The sequence below is a fragment of the Anser anser genome (assembly GCF_964211835.1).
Source record: "Anser anser genome assembly, chromosome: 4".
In the NCBI taxonomy this organism is placed as follows: Eukaryota; Metazoa; Chordata; class Aves; order Anseriformes; family Anatidae; genus Anser; species Anser anser.
In genome coordinates this window covers 49,488,969-49,505,038 of record NC_139724.1, presented here as the reverse complement: position 1 = coordinate 49,505,038, position 16,070 = coordinate 49,488,969, and the positions used below count along the sequence as shown (strand labels likewise).

At 41.4% G+C, this 16,070-nt stretch overlaps 1 protein-coding gene across 9 annotated transcripts in view; it reads right to left on the bottom strand.

The window, feature by feature from the left end:
• Positions 1-668: 668 nt before the first annotated feature.
• DLC1 (DLC1 Rho GTPase activating protein) overlaps positions 669-16,070 on the bottom strand; it is a 281,618-nt gene continuing 266,216 nt past the window's right edge. For all 9 annotated transcript variants that reach the window (XM_083836132.1, XM_083836136.1, XM_083836135.1 and 6 more), the window contains 10 exons: positions 12,655-14,081; positions 11,444-11,620; positions 9,322-9,481; positions 8,866-9,064; positions 6,285-6,498; positions 5,819-5,933; positions 4,446-4,667; positions 3,518-3,735; positions 3,176-3,349; positions 669-2,609 (listed from right to left, as the gene is read on the bottom strand). In XM_083836132.1, coding sequence (XP_083692258.1) covers positions 2,489-2,609; positions 3,176-3,349; positions 3,518-3,735; positions 4,446-4,667; positions 5,819-5,933; positions 6,285-6,498; positions 8,866-9,064; positions 9,322-9,481; positions 11,444-11,620; positions 12,655-14,081 — 3,027 coding nt within the window. In that variant the 3' untranslated portion in view covers positions 669-2,488. The remainder of the gene's footprint in view (positions 2,610-3,175; positions 3,350-3,517; positions 3,736-4,445; positions 4,668-5,818; positions 5,934-6,284; positions 6,499-8,865; positions 9,065-9,321; positions 9,482-11,443; positions 11,621-12,654; positions 14,082-16,070) is intronic.

Sequence of the window (16,070 nt, the reverse complement as noted above, 5' to 3'; positions counted from 1 at the left end):
CAAAAATAGTGGTCTGGGAGAGGGCAGAGGAGCTTGGAATTTGCCAGCAGTATCTAAAGAATCAACAGCAAGCAAAGTGCCTTTCCTAACCATGAAAAGCCAGATAAAGAACATGAACCACCCCAATAAAGAACAGACTTCTCTGAAATCAAAGATACTTTTCTCATTCATCATTCTTCTTTAAAAATATCAGTTCCTTTAAGGTTACTGATTGCTACTTTTTAAATGATTTTGATGTACTTTGCTAGCCATGTTAATGACCCACATGAAGCTGCACCCTGGTGCCTACAGCTCATTAAGTACAAAAGGCCTACTGTGGAAAGACGCAGCAGGCTAGAAGTTTGGATATAGGTGCAGGTCAGTTTTTGATATGTGAAGACAGCAAACTTTCCCAAATGGGTCTCACCGAGGAAGGTTTTCCCTTTAACCTGTCATCGTTAAAGTTTTAAGGAACTTTGTGCTTTGTCAAAACACTTAAGAGCATCTTATTATGCCATCTCAAAGTGACTCCCATTGGTGTGAACTGCCCTTTGCAGGCTTTGAGCCTAGGCTGGGGATGCAGGTAAGACTGGAGAAATCACTGAGGGTGTTGGTTCTGCTCTCAGAAACAGGCTGTAGACATGAGAGGGGACGGAAGGATGCAGAAAAAAATAAAAATATTACACTTCTCCAATTTTAAACATTTAATAGTGCACTTATTGAGTATATTCTGTACAGACATCTATAGCAAGTTAAACATTTTCCTTTCTCTCACTTAGATCATAGTCATGTAAAGCACATTTACAATAGAAAACATACTTGAGGTACAAAAACCCAAAAAGAATATCTGAGGTATAAATACAGGTATATTTTAAATAATCTTTATCATGCTTTATCTATGTTTGACAGTACACTGTGGGCAAGTATACATGTTTACAATAGAATGGTATGTACAACATACAATTTTACAAATTCAAAAGTGTTTGATGTAGAAGAATATACAAGGCTTTCCTACTCATGAGGAACATTGTTACTGGAAGTACTACATTATTTGCCATAATAAAAAAAATCTTCTTCAAAAAGCTTAAAATAATACTGACAATGGTAACAAAGTCTCAGTCAAAATTCCATCTTGCAACTCATTCATACCCTAGCCACAAAATACATTTATCACTTAATACTGCACCTCGAACGCAAATCCTTACCTTTACAGTAAAACCTACATAAAGACACCTTTCCAGAGGACCTCAAGACTTCCTACAGTTCATGTAGTTTGATTGTCGCAGAGGGGAGAACATCCCAAAGGGTTTAAAAACAAAAACAAGAAAAAAGTCCCACCTTCCTCTCTGCCCCCAAATACAACCCTCCAAATTACTAACATTCAGGTTCTGTTCACATTAACGTGCAGCTTATAGAAAAACAAGCACAGGAGAGAGAGAAAGGGAACAAACTCTTACAAATCTTCCCTTCCTGCCCACCACACTCTGCCTGCTGCTGCAGGAGTCCTGCCACATCCCAACACCAGGACTCCAGTGTTTACTTTTTCCTCTTGAGTGTTAGAAGACAGTAATATACATAAAAGCTCATTAAAACACATATAGTTAACACAGATAGGAGTAAAAGCAACAAACATTTTTTAGGCAATATAACAATTGAGATTACTGGCTCTCTTGACCATTGCATAAGCATTTCAGTTCTAAGCTGCGGTGTTGCTTGAAAGTATATTTACTTAAAATTGCTATAGAATTGCTAATCACTCCCAAAAGATCATCTGGATAAGGAGTGAACACTAACCAGAGCAAGCCTATTGTAACATCTGCGTAGGGGTTTTAACAACATTAGAGCTGAGGAAAATGCAGAACTGGCAAATGGGAAGGATGGCAACTCATGGTCCACGGAGGAGTCAAATTCTAGGTTCAACTGTATCCAGTATACTAAAATCCATCCTGGCTGCCTATCAGTGTACCAGACACATTTCAAGTTCAACTTCTGCTATCCTTTCAACCATCAACACACTCATTCACACTTTAATCTCTGTGCAAACCTTTCTCTGCTTATCTCAGTGAGAACACATTGAAGAGTACCAACTATTCCAGTGGATACACCAGTCCCTCAACGCACTACAAATAAAATGATATGGGTATGTACATAAAGCTAAGTATTTCACATGGGAATGATGAGCCTTCACCATATTTCATAATATATTTTGCATTTAAAGAATTTTGCTTCTCAGAAGCAAATCAAACCATCTAATAGTACAATACTTATTTCTTTGCACAGTCCTCCTATGTATTCCAGTCGAGGCCTACACTATAGGCCTTACACAGACAGGAAGCAGCTTTAAAGTGTATGGTATGGCCACAGTCCTATGGTAATGCTCACAGTCAAGTTCTCATGCTGTCATCCCTTCATGACATGACTTTCAGATGGTCTGCAGCAGATGAGCCTCAGTTTTGGGTAACATCTGTGTTGCTGAGGTGTGGAGCGCACGGCTGTTCCTCTTCAGTAGTCACCTGGATTTTACTTCCTTGCTCTCAAGACTCTGATGAGTGAAAGAGTCTCGTATCTTAACTACTTCAGATGCACACAAGTGTCCAAAAGACTTGGTGTACCAGTCTGGCATGTGGCCCCTGATGGGTGGTGAAAAAGTAGCAAAGAAACAAGTATCAGTAACATTGCACGCATTAGCTTAGAATCAAATAGATATATAGTTGGTTAAATGCCCAACTGGGAAATCTCTTTATTACTGCTTACTGTTCAGCTCAGCCTTAATAATACATAGACTTGCTCAAAACCAACTTTTTCCTCACTGCAGCAAATTTATTTGAAGTTTTTGAGAACTTGGTCTGCTTCATTAACCTAACATTAAACTTAGAAAGTCCTTGCATCTAATACATCTGTCAGACGAAGGGGTGGGATTACACACCAGTACCTGTGGTGGAACACGTTATCGGGGGCTTCTAATGTAACAAACCATCCTCATTGTTAGACATGCACTGAAGGCAATTTTGATCCTTGTGGGTCCCTTCCGACTCAGATATTCCATGATTCTATGATTTTATGACATCTCAGAGTCCTGTGTGTTTGCATTTGAGAACTATGTACTACTGCCTAAGCTATAGCCTTCTGAACTGTCTAAATTTTGCACTATAAAAGACAAGTTACTATCACAAAAGGACAAAATGGAAATACATACCTTAAATCAATTCTGCACATGTAGGTAAGCTTAGATTTTCCTGACCCGCAGGGCTCAATCAGGTACCTAGACAGGAGCACATTGACTCTGACACCTGCCACTGGAGCACGGTCATGATCCACTGAAGTTGCTAAAAGCACACAAGCTCCTTTGGGAAAGTTTGTTCTCCATGTTCTATGAAAAAAAGAAGAAAAAAGTCTCATCTTTGAAAAACAGGAATTCAAACATCTAATAGACTTCAAGTCATGCATAAATAGATTTTTACCTACATAACTTGCTTGCTATTCTGTAAGCAAGGCTGCTGGGGGGAGATATTAAAACTACAGCATATAAAAGTCTTACCTTAAGACTACAAAGTCCCTGGCTGGATGAGGTGCCATGCTGTTCTGGACATACTGGTAGATATCTGTCTGGCTGTCCAAAGGTTCAATTACTTTTGAATCTATAAGATCTTCATCCCAAAGATGCTGTTCCTTAAGTAAACGATTTAAAACTTCCTCTGGTGTGGCAGCAATTTCAATGGTAGTTTTCCATAACCTGAGTGGGGGACCTTCACATGCCTGGGGAAAATCAGCAGAGTCCTCAGTTCAGCATTTTCTTTGTATTTTATATTATTGGATAAACACAGCAAATTAAATACACGTACACATACACACACAAATACACACATATATTGTACTAAGGCTGTCGTAAGTTCAGACTGAGGTTGTTTTCGTAATAGCCAAAGGCATCTGCACACTGACTTCCAAATGGTTTTTACATTATAGTTACGTTCTCCAGCATGAACCGCTATTAAATTGTGATGCTGCAGAAAAATGTCCTCATTTTCCAAATTAATTTTTTAAAATATCCTAGCTCAAATTTCAATGAAACACTTCTCCCTTTGCTAGCTCTGAACTGTGAATCAAGGGAAGATTAGAGCAGAGAAACTTCATCCCTGCTGCCTGCATAACAAAAGTGCTTGGAGGCTTCAGTTAGCCTGTCAAGGCTTTGCACAAGTGAGCGAGGGCGTGTAAATGCAACGCAGTGAGCATTCCTGGGCTGGATAAACACGACAACTCAATTCAATGCATGTTTTCTGACTACTGCTGAAAGACATGTTGTTTTTAGACAGCGCCCAACTATGTCAAAAGATGATTATTTTTTCTTAAATCTATCCAGAAAATAAAGGTGTAATATCCTTCTGTAATATCGCACATCTAAAGGTGGCTTGCATTAAGGGAAGATAAGGTAAAAACCAGAGTAGTGGACAGTGTTACAGGATGCATACCTTCTTGTAGGCCAGTTCTGCTTGCTCTGAGGTGGAACAGCTGACCCAGCCTTTAAACTTCTCCTTCATTTCCTTCAGCAAGTCATCCACGCAGTCCTGGAGGTAGCAGTGGTAGTCGGAGGGCTCCGTGGTGCTGCTGTTGCCCCTGAGCTCCTCCAGGCTGAGAGGACGCAGGTCCTGCTCCGTGTACGAGTTTCGGCCCCGGCTCATTTCTTCAGGTATCTGAGGGGTGACAAGGACAAATCATCCTCTTGCAGCTCTCTCCCCAAATCCCAGAGTTAGTCTAGCAGCTTCACGGTCACTGTAAGATGGGTACACTAGTTTTGCAAGCTGTGGGGCACCTGCAGCTCTTTAACGTGCAGCTATTCTTTCTTTTTTTTTTTTTTTTAAACACCATCTTGAGACTGCAGCACTCTCCTGTTGATAAGATGCTCACTGCCTACTTCCTTCACTCTGAAGTTGGCAGTAGTCACATCCTCTGGTAGAAAATGAGATGCCTAGAGATGTTTATGTGTAGGTATGCCTGTGGAATTACATCTCTAAGTTACCTAAGCTAGTATGCAAATGGTATTCTAAAAGATATATTTGTCAGGTCAAGCACTCAATGTGAAGAAATACCAAAGTTTGTGTCTTTGGGACCTTGATTTGACACAGATTAGTCCCTCAGTTACAATGTGTCTTTTGGTTTTTAGTTTTTCTGTGGTGTATCCCTTCTTTGCTCCACAGCTCAGACTCATTCCCATAGCAAAGCTTATCCTGCAGACTGACTGAAGGAGAGGCCAGCTGTCAGCTGCAAGAAGAGAGACAGGCATGCCTTCAGTTGTGGGTGCTGAAAAGATTTGATGACAGTGAGGAAAACCAGGATGCAGACTTGTCTGGTTCTCCATGCTGGGCTCTAGAGGGAGCGTGCTTTAGTTGTTATGGAGCCTTCAGCCAACAGTCTGATAGTGTCACGTTCAGGATGCTTTTGTGGCCTAGTCTTGCTTTCCCTTGGGAATTTAAGTATAAAGCGAGCACTGAAATTCTTGGAAATAGCTTCTTGCTTTGTAATTAGAGCTGAAGCTCACAGATCCTCATGGCTGCACAACAGAAGTTTGAACACACATTTCAAATGTAGCTAGGATGTCACAAAAATGCCCCAGACCCCACAACTTCTTCATGACTTCTGAGTGGCAGTGTCAACAAAACAAATCGGGCACCACTTCAAATTCATGCATGCACTCAGATAAGGATGCAAAGTTTTTTTAAAAAGCTATTTATCATATACTACTCTTTATTAAAATGAAGAGACGTTCCTAGGTCTGCTGTATAATGGAAAGCTAAGTCATGTTGGCCAACATTGCATTCATCGGTTTTGCAGATACGTGTTTTACCTGGAAGAGCTTCTTGCATTCAGCAATCATATGGGCTAGCCCTTGGGTTGCAGCCAAATTTTCATTTAGGTCTTTCTGATCAGGTTTTCCCAGGCTTGATTTTCGTTGCATCACCCTTCACAGGGAAGAAGAGCATACACACACACAAATTCAGTTATGCAACACAGAGCAAGAGAGACATTTAGTAAGAAAACAGTAGGATTCCAGAAGCTGCTGGTGATTTAGAGCAGTGCTGCTTGGGACCAGATCTTGGCATGCTGTTACCGACTTCTTTTGCTACTCATACTAAACTTCTATGGAGTCCCCCCATTCCTCCCCTTTTGTGAGCTAACATTTTAACATATCTGTTAAAAAAGTAGGGTCACGTAACCATTCTGCACCTGGTGCCTTCTGAGTGTTCAATGGGATCAAAAGTGGCAGAGTCAACAAGACCACCAGCAATGAGCTGTGCTCTCTGTAGACGTACCTTGGGGAGGAATTCTCTCTTTTGAGAGTGTTTAAGTGGAAGAGGGAAGGTGCTAAGCACACTGCCAGGTTTGTTGGTGTCATCTGGTTCTCCTTCACTGCAGCTGTGACATCACTCAGGAAATAGAGAAGAATCTGGAGGACCTCCCTGTTCTCATCAGGTAAAAGCATAATGGCAGCCTTGATTGCCTGGAGACGCTGATCCTTTGGCACATCTGCATAATATTAGTAATACTCTCATCAGCCCATTGATTTTCCACACACACAGCATGAATACATCCCAAAGCAAACTCCAGCTTCAAATATTTGACTTGAGTTTGAAGCGATTTCCTTCAGGATGCATACCATTCGTAGGAAACATGAAGGATTTTTTTTAACCCACTAGTTTAACTGCCCTCAGTTATTTCCTGCCTCACAAGAAATGCAAGCAAGAAGAAGTTGTGCCTAGGCCAGAGTTAATTTTAGATTTAATTTCAACAGCTACTTGCACTAAAATGACAGAATCCTGGATTCAGGCAGCGAACAAGCAAACACAGTCCAGCCAATTTAGAAATTCTTTGGCTTTCAAAGAAATTGAAAACAAATGCATTTGAGAAGAGGTGAATTAATTAAATAAATTGGCTAGCAGATCTTTTTAACAATGATGTCATAAAATAGCCAGAAAGTGCTTTACCAAACACACAGGGTTGCTTTATTGAGCAGATCATTCAAAGTCATGCAGTGGAAAAAGAAAGTCAATGCTGTGAAGCCCCATACCATTAAACAGCTCCTTGGTTACTAACAACAAACATCCATTGGAAAAATTTGACGTGTGTCTTTATATAAGGCCTTCTCCTCCAAACTTGAAGGGAACAAATAGCGAAATAACCCAGACCAGATCTGCTTCTTATAAAGGGATTTCCAACAGGCCATCCCTGAATACAACATGAGAGTCTGACTCCTGGAGCATTTATATCATCATTAGCACCACACTGCCCTGGCTGCATGGCTCATAATGCTAACCAGATATTTAACTGGTATTTGCTTTGGGCTTCAGCAATTTCATAAGGCTGGCAAGTGAGTTTAGAAAGCAATTTTAAGCAGAAATCTACAGTTCTCTGCTCACTCCCCTCACTCAGCTCAAAGCACATTTAAGCCTTGTATGGGCAATTCCATGCCTGGTGCATAACTCTAAAGCAAAGAGAAATTTTGTCCTTTGCAGGGAAGCAAAATTTACAGCTGCTTTAAGGCTCTTTGCTTTGCACAGAGATAATACTTCCCGACCACCTCTGGGGATTCCTCAGACCTACCGGCTGTGAAGGGAAGGGAAAGGAAAATATACTTCTACAATACTGTGTCAAACTTTTTCTGGCACTAAATCAGAAAGAGTTGCTGTTTAATATGCAAGGAAGTGGAGAGTCTGATTCATTTTTTCCATAAACTTTCTTGGGAATTGAAACAAACAAACAAAAAAATGTGCTCTGAAATAACAGTACATATGTTCTTATTTTAAACTGTCACCTCCACCTACAGAGATCTGAAGGAATTTCCTGGATAGAGCATTTGCATCATCATAGGGAAGGCACAAAACCAGTAATGGCTCAAACAAAGTATTTTTCTATCAAACTGTGTTGTAGCTGTGCTACCATGGGAAGAATACATGGGGTGGTATTAGAGGATCAAAGTGCCCATAGTGCATGAGTTTGGACCTCCATGAATATTTCAAAAAGCTTTGGGGTTTTCTGGTCACCAAACATTAATTCATCTTTGGCAGTTTAATAAAGTGCTTTTATAAAGCATGTAGGTATTCCTAATGAAACAAAGATAAAAAACTTTTGAAGGGCAACTTGTTTGGAAAGATCCAGCACAAAATAACCATGTATACAGAACTTGATTTATCTAACTCACAATAGAGAATGTATCCCTAGCTGGAGTTGAACCTGACATCCCAGCAACATGAATTCTTTCTTTTGAGGTGTGTTGATAAATTCATGTTTTGATGTTATTTATTCTAAGCACATTCTGTTTATGGCACCTACCAGTAAAGTAGCTAAAAACTAGTAACAGAAAAGTTTTCAACTTAAAAGGTTGCTTTCAAAAGTTGTGGTGAGAGATAGAATAATATGAATCTTAAGAAAATACAATTCCTTTGGCAATCTTGCTCTTTAAACCAAAAACAAACAAAAAACCCACCTCAGTTATTCAGTGGATTTCAATCCCCTCAAAAGTCCAAAACTCTGTGAACATACTGTTTGCACAAGCCCTCTACTTAGCCACATCAGACACAGTTTATCTTCAAACCGTAGTATCAAGTATGCTCAAAGAAGAGAGGAAACTACAGCAAGTGATGGAGGATTTATTTGTTCCCAAACTTGAGGGAAAGGTGAAATTAAAAGAACTTGTCCTGTCCTATGAATTGTTATACAGTCAGAATATCAAAAATCAGTTCCTTATGTGGCAGCCTGAAATATAATGGCTGCTAGAGAAAGAGAAAGACCAACACATGCAACATGCATAGTGCCCAAAGGAGCGGTGTTAGAAACTCTCACCCTTGCTACACAAATGACAATTAGCCATTTAGCTTTAGAAATCTCAGTACTTACACTGGTATATCTGTAAGAAGGTTTCAGAGAGTTTGTTGGTCATGAGGGGCTCAGGTAGGTCACGGAAGAATTGCTTTAACATGTCTGCTACATCGTAAGCAGACTGGCCTTCGTAGTTGACGCTGTCTGCTGAACTCTCATTCATTTGACGTAAAGCCTGAATTCTTGATTTGACTCCAGATTTCCTAAACAGTCCAACCTAAGTGTAATTGTATATGGAAAAGTAAACACGTTTACATTCAGTATAGCAAAATTGAAATCTAAGTATGTTCTTTAGCCTCTTATGTATGAATTCTAATTTCATGGCTAATTTAATGGAAAGCTTTCCTTGAATTATTCATTTTGTTCTGTCTGCTTTTTCAATCTGACCCAGAAACAACAACAACAAAAAATCTTAATGGAAGGCTGGGCTTCGAGTACTGAATGAGAATGGGATCAGAATGGAGCAAAACCCACCTGATCCAGGCAGTGGTTGCGAAGGTACCGCATGGCTTGTTGAATGCTCTGTGGAAGAGGCTGCCCAGTGCGCTGAACATTGACTTGCAGTGGTACTCCAAATACGTTTCGGTCCTTATAGTCTGGCACCTTTATCCTTTTCATAAATTTTGGTACTGCCCTATTTAAGCAAAGGGAATGACAAAATTAGATTAAACCTCTGGCAACCATTTGTCTTATGGATTTCCAGTAACTCATGAAGTAAGTGAAAATAAGTGAAACATTTTAGTATGCTGAATAACATGAAAAGTAGTGAGAATATAAATAAGCTAATTCATTCAGGGATGGGAGGGGAGAGAGGACAGAAAACAGTTTCTCTAAGAGAAAGGCTTAACATTCAGAGCAGTATGCTGCCTGTAATTATTAATGTGGTGCTACTCTATCAATATTAGTAGGACAAAAGCTACAGGGAAAAACTGCAGGAGCCAGACCGAACTGCAATGGAGTCAAAATAAATCCTGTGGTCAGTGACCCCTTATAACACTGCTTCTTTAGGTTTCAGGAAAGATGGGCATTTGAACAATGAGCTTTTGTATGTCAACTACTTGTTCTGCAAAGTCCTCAAACTGGGTCCACCACCCACCAGTGTGCATAACAGCAGGAAACTGATGTAATACATTTGAGATTGTCAGCTAAAAACTTCAGCTCTATAAACAACCCCTTTGAGGGACCCCCCTCCTTGTCAGGCAGTTACTGTTGTTACCCCTACCTCCCACTCCAGTTTCAATGAGAGGCCTTTCCATTTGCTTTTGACTCCAAGGAAAAAGTTACTAAATACAAAAGAATGATTTACCCCTAGGTCCCCAAGTGTTGCTTTCATAAAGGAAAAAAAGCTATTAAAATGTGAAAATATTGAGATCATTTTCTTAAACAAGGAAAAAAGCTAATGTATGGTACAACAGCTAGTAGGACACAGTAACACTGGAGAACAGGGAGACCTATTTAGCATTTCGATATATACAGTACAGCTATACAAACAGTGCATTAGATTTACAGCTGACTAATCTGTTACATAGGAAAACAGAACCAATTTGTATTGCCATATAGTTAAGTTTAGGGCATTATTGATATATGCATGAATAATACTTGCTTTGTCAAAAAACATGCCAATGGAATGTGAAAAAACACATTGCGATCTCCACCGAGAATCTGAAGCATGCAGGGATAACTGGTCAATACTTATTTCTGTCTTTCAGAACAAACAACTTCTGTATTTAGAAAGGCTGACATAATAACAGCCTTTGAACAGGAGGTACTTTGATGCTGAAGCTAAATACTCTCTATGACTCCTGGGGAAGGGAGGAGGCTGGCCTGTGGTGGGGAGAAGAAAAATTTTATTGCGTCTTTTGCATCCTGAAGGTTACACAGGCTGTACTGCAGATACAGTAATAAAGGAGCTTTCTATTTCATTCTTCCAACAAAATCCAAACAAACAAACAAAACAACAACTTAGTTACAAACACCTGGCCAGAGCAGATATTGCTGCCTACAGAAAAAATAATGATTCTCCCAACCTCCATTCCCCCCCCCCTTTTTTTTTTCAAGTTAACTGGATTTATAGTGCTGGATTTATAGTCCTTTAAAGAGGGGAGATAGTTGTTGGATAACAAGACACTAGAACTAAAGGACATCTATGTTATTTAATGACATGATTACATAGAGAAAGCTATGCAAAAAAATTAAGAATAACTGAAGCATCTTCAGATCTACTGAGCTCTGTGCCACCAGTCACTAACTCACTCAATATACCACTTGTCCTTCTTTTGCTAGAGATAGTGGACATCTTGCCACACAGACAGCTGGCCAGCTGGCCTGTACATGATTGCTTTTACTCCCTCACATGCCTCCTTGAACATAGTCCTCAATCCTACTGAGATTACGTTTACATAAAGGGTTAGTGATGTTAGTTAGCACTGTCTTAAGAAACCACAAATCATTGTCAGCGCAGGCTGGAGGAAGAAGTGCAAATATGGAAAAAAGAGGGATGGAGGGATTTGTTGCATGTTTCCAGAAGTTACTTAGGACTAGTGAAACTGTTGTGCTTGGACAGATGGCCTGTCTACACCTGGCACTGTGCCCTTACCAGCTGAAACCATGCTTGTTGGAAGGTGTGTACTTCTCCAGCAGAGCGGTTAACTTGAGGAGCGAGTACTTCTGCAGCAGGTTCATCTGTGCCACGGACTGACAGTTGATCTGCAGAGACGCCGAGCTGAGGCTGGGCCGGTGGGAGCTCTGGAAGCTGTGCCACCTCAGCCTGTGCCTGCAGAAATGACAGGGAACAGAGCAAGGACAGGTCACTGAGACATTCGCCTCACTCCCTGCAACCTGTGTCGATGGGAACATGCACTCTAAGCTGACCTACGTGGCCTTGTGCTATCAGACATTCTCAGAGGGCTCCAACAACTTTTGTTTTTTTTTCCAGAAACCCTTCCAGTATCAAGTCAGTCAGAATCAAACAACTCCATTAAGAAAAAAAAAGGCCTCAAATTTCAAGACACATCAAACGGGAACTAAGCTTTTCTAAAAGTCCCATTAAGTTTATACAAGCAGCTGTAGGCAACTAAATGACAGCAGAAACCGGGCCCAAAATGGTTTGCACCAGTTTTAAAGGAAAACTGGAAACAAAGCTAGAAAGAGTTCAGCCCCATGCTCTACTCACAATATAAAATACATGGTGAAACTCCCAACAGAAACTGGGAAGCCTCTGGAGCTCCCCCAAGCCCCCACTGTGCTACAGTGATCAAGAAAAAGTAAACAAGCCCCATCTTCCCTGCAGAGTTAGTGACCTAGCATGCTATTAAGAAACAGCCTGCTACTGAAAGTGCAATTTTTTGAGACAGTCTAAAAGTCCAGGCTTTTACTATACACTGACACAAAACAGACCATACTTCCACTGGCTTTCCTAGCCAATCTGAAAAGTGAATAGCACTACTTGAGGTCCTTCTCCCTCCCACACACCATTTCGGTTTGAAGAATTCCCATCCCCCAAACCTGCCTTAACATTGCTCCAAACGCTGACTTGCTGAGCAGGCTGTTTTTCAGTGACGACTTGAGCTGAACATATAAACATATAGCTATGAATTGTGGGAATCACTTATCTACAAGTGTTGTACAAATACTTCCCTCGGCTATAATTGTTTTTGGAAGTGATGGGAACGGCACATGTGTGCTTCAGTGGCCCTAATTTCTATTACAGGAATGCCTTAACCAAGTGTGGTGCAGCTACTGCAGAACCAGTGGGTCTGGAGGAGGCCTTACTGGGGCTAACCCAAGTCCCAGCACTCATGAGCTCACCTGCTGGACCGTGTCAGAGACGCGCCCACCCCAGAGTCCCTTCTGTCCTGCATCCCTGAAGGCTCTTCTGTTTCATTAAGTGAATTCCCTGTGCTGTCAAGGTCACTCGGTGTTGTTCGATCGTTATCTACGTCGAGGTGGATCTGCTTTGGGGAGGAAGGACAGGGGGAGATGGAGTCGAGCGCTGAGTCAGAGTCCCCTTCGTCCGAGAACTTCTCTGACCACTGGTTTACTATTCTCTGCATCCCTTTCACATGGTACAGGATGTCGTCTAGCTCTGGGAATATGTCCTCGTTTTCAAGGTCGGCCAAGTCGCTCGTACTGGAATACAGGATCGAGCCTGGCACGTTGTCATAAATACTCAGGCGGCTGCTCAATGAGCTAGCGGAGTTGCGCCGTTTTCCCATGCTCAGCTCTTTGGAGCTGTCTCCACTGTTTTCCCTCCGGAGGGTGAGATGGCCATGGCCATGGAAACTCCCCGTCCTCCAGTTCACGGAAGCATTGCTTTCTGTTGGGGAGAAGTTGCCATTGGAGAGTGCTTTGGGAAAAGTGCCGGGCTTATGATCTTCTGGGATAAAAAACACGGTGTCTTCTGCAAAGCTTCCCCTGTTCTTGAAGTTCTGCTCCATCACATCACTGAAGGTTGACTGGTTGAAGGGGTCAAAGCCTTCCAGGTACATGCCCACCCTTTTATTGTACGCACTGAGGCTGCGCGTTCGCGTGACAGGGCTGGGTGTGCTGACGGCACTGCTCGTCTCAGACTGACTGCTGCTGCTGCTTGTCTGGGTGGAATTGGAGACGCTCCTTTTTCGTACCATGGGGAGGCTGATGTGGTTGCCATTGAGGGCAGAAATCTCCACACAGTTAAGTTGCTTCAGCTTATCTTCATCCATGCCCTCTTGCAGGATGGGCCCACTAATAATAAGGCCAAGCTTTGAAGGAGCTTTGTTCTTGCCATGGTGAGAGCTCTTGATTTTCAGGCTCTCCATTCTCTTAAGCAGGCTCTTTGTTTTAGATTTGGTGTTCTTCTCGTTTGCTTTTGTGTTGAAGCTGAAGCTATTCAGCTCCCTGGGCGAGGGCAGGCTGCTGAATGAGTCATCATTTGCTACGAAATTGCTCGATGAACAAACGCTCACAACGGAATTTGTCCTGGTGGTAGATGCCTCGCTCTGCAGGGTTGGTTGGTGGCTGCTGGTGCTGCTGATGCTGAGAATTGAAGCCACCTCCTGCCGCTCGCTGAGGTCTGTGAGCACGCTCTCACGGCTTGCCGCGTTTGTAAGGTGGGGAGCTTCTGGGGAGGAGGTATTCAAGTCTGGCTTTGGAGGGAACACATCGAACTCCTCAAGCCTCGACCACCTCTTGCTGTCCCTTTGAAAAGTCCATTTGCCACTTATTGCACATGGTTCATCTTCATCTGAATCTTCACTCTGCAAAGAAAAAGAACCCTGAAAATAATGCTTGCAAACTGCCAACATTGCAAAGGCAGTTGCGTTTAAATGCAATGCCCACCAAACTGATTTAAGCATGACCTTGTTCTCATGAATTTAAAGCAAAAACAGTCTCTTCAGGGAGAGGAAGTTTAGGCCATAAAGCCCATCTCAAGAAAAGATTACAGGGGACAGACAATACTTTTTTAACAGTTTTTAAATACAAAGGATATATGCTTCGTAAAAAGAAACAAACAATGCAATCTGCTTTAAATTGCTCTTTTCTGAAAACCTTAGTATCCATTGACTTTTAATTAATTGGTCACAGTGGATAGCCCTCAGATCAATGGAAATTCCTGGCATGCATAAAATTTTAAACTGGAGTCAGTCCGGGGTTGGGGTCCCTTTGGACTCTCTCCAAAGTTACACTCTTTTGATAGTGGCTCTGTGTTTATACTCCTCTTTGCAATTAAGAGATGTTTCTCATACGTTGTGAATTGTTGCAGCTTAATTCCTTACCCATTCTGGAAGTTTAAAAGGTCTCCTCACTGTGACTAATGAGGCAGCAAAAGAAACTCTTGCACTGCTACAGTCTGATGCCTCCAGGCTCCTACCTGGTCCACTCTTCCTCCCACAGGCTAGCAGCTAACATTTTAAGAATGTCCTGTGAAGTTTCTACTTCAGTCTTGCTCCAGGCAAACTTTAACACTCATAGATAGTGAGCAGCAAAAGCTCACTCACAGTATAGCACGTAAGTAAATTGCAAATAGCATCTTCTCTGATTATGTTTGATGCATGACGAATGCTTGAGGGCACAATTACCTGTACATCACTTACGTCTAAATCTTTTCATCTAAATCCTGAAAGGGAATGATCCTGGAAATGGCATTTTTGTTCTTCCAAGTATCTGGAAAATTTCATGTTGCACACAGTTGGAAGAATGAAGCCAATGAGAGATATTTGAGTGTGACACCATGAAACCACACAATAACCTTTGGTGTTCAGAGTAGGGAAGACTAATTGCCACACAGCTCCATGGGTGCTGAAGTTTCACTTAATTTGTTTAGATTGCTTTAATTTAAAAACAAGTACACATGCACGCCTCAAACTGTAACTATTTGTGTGCCAGGAACATAAACACTCAGTCTGAAAAATTAGTAAGTTATTCATATTTCAAGTATTTTATTTATGCTTACTTTAGCTCCTGATCCTCTCCTAGTGTGTTTTTTTTTTTTCCTCTTAGCACATTTCATCATCTCAGGAAGATATGTGAAACATCGTATTTATTTTTCATAACCAAATACACATAGGAAAAAGAGCAAGTGTCATTCTCTTTGTTTCCCAGCTACTACTACCGGTGTTTCTGCCCCTGACTCAGAAGAAAACCTAAGAGGACTGGCTTGCTTATTTAAAGTTTTCCGGAGGAAAAATGTCACCTGAAACTGTCAATAGATAATAATGATAATAAACATGGTTTGAATGGGAAAAAGGAACAGTAAAGCAATCTTAATTGGCAAAGAGACAATGCAACATAAGCAAGCATATGTTTCTGTCAGCACAATTTTTCCCCGAGTATTAAAAAACTTTAAAGGCTAAGAATTCTAATGAATTCAACAACAAACAGGAATGGTATCAAAGTCCATCCACCAGAATATGAGTGGTGAGTGAAAATCAAGAAGGACTGAAACAAAACGTAACATCCAGACTCTGGAAGACATTGGGTCTGGTCTGACATCTAGCAGCAATACTGATCATTCCAGTGTTAGCAGGATTGAAAAACAAGGAGGAGAAATCTTCTGGTGGCTGTAAACAGGCAAGCCAGGGGTCTACCCCTACTTTTAAAAAGTTCATATATATGCTGCCTCAGACTGTTATCTTCTGGAACTTGGGTGCTGTTTCCAGCATACCACAAACAGATAGGGAAAGAGGGGATTAATTCCTGGTAAACAACCTCAGAGCATTTGTATGCATTCTTCCTAAGGGCAGGGC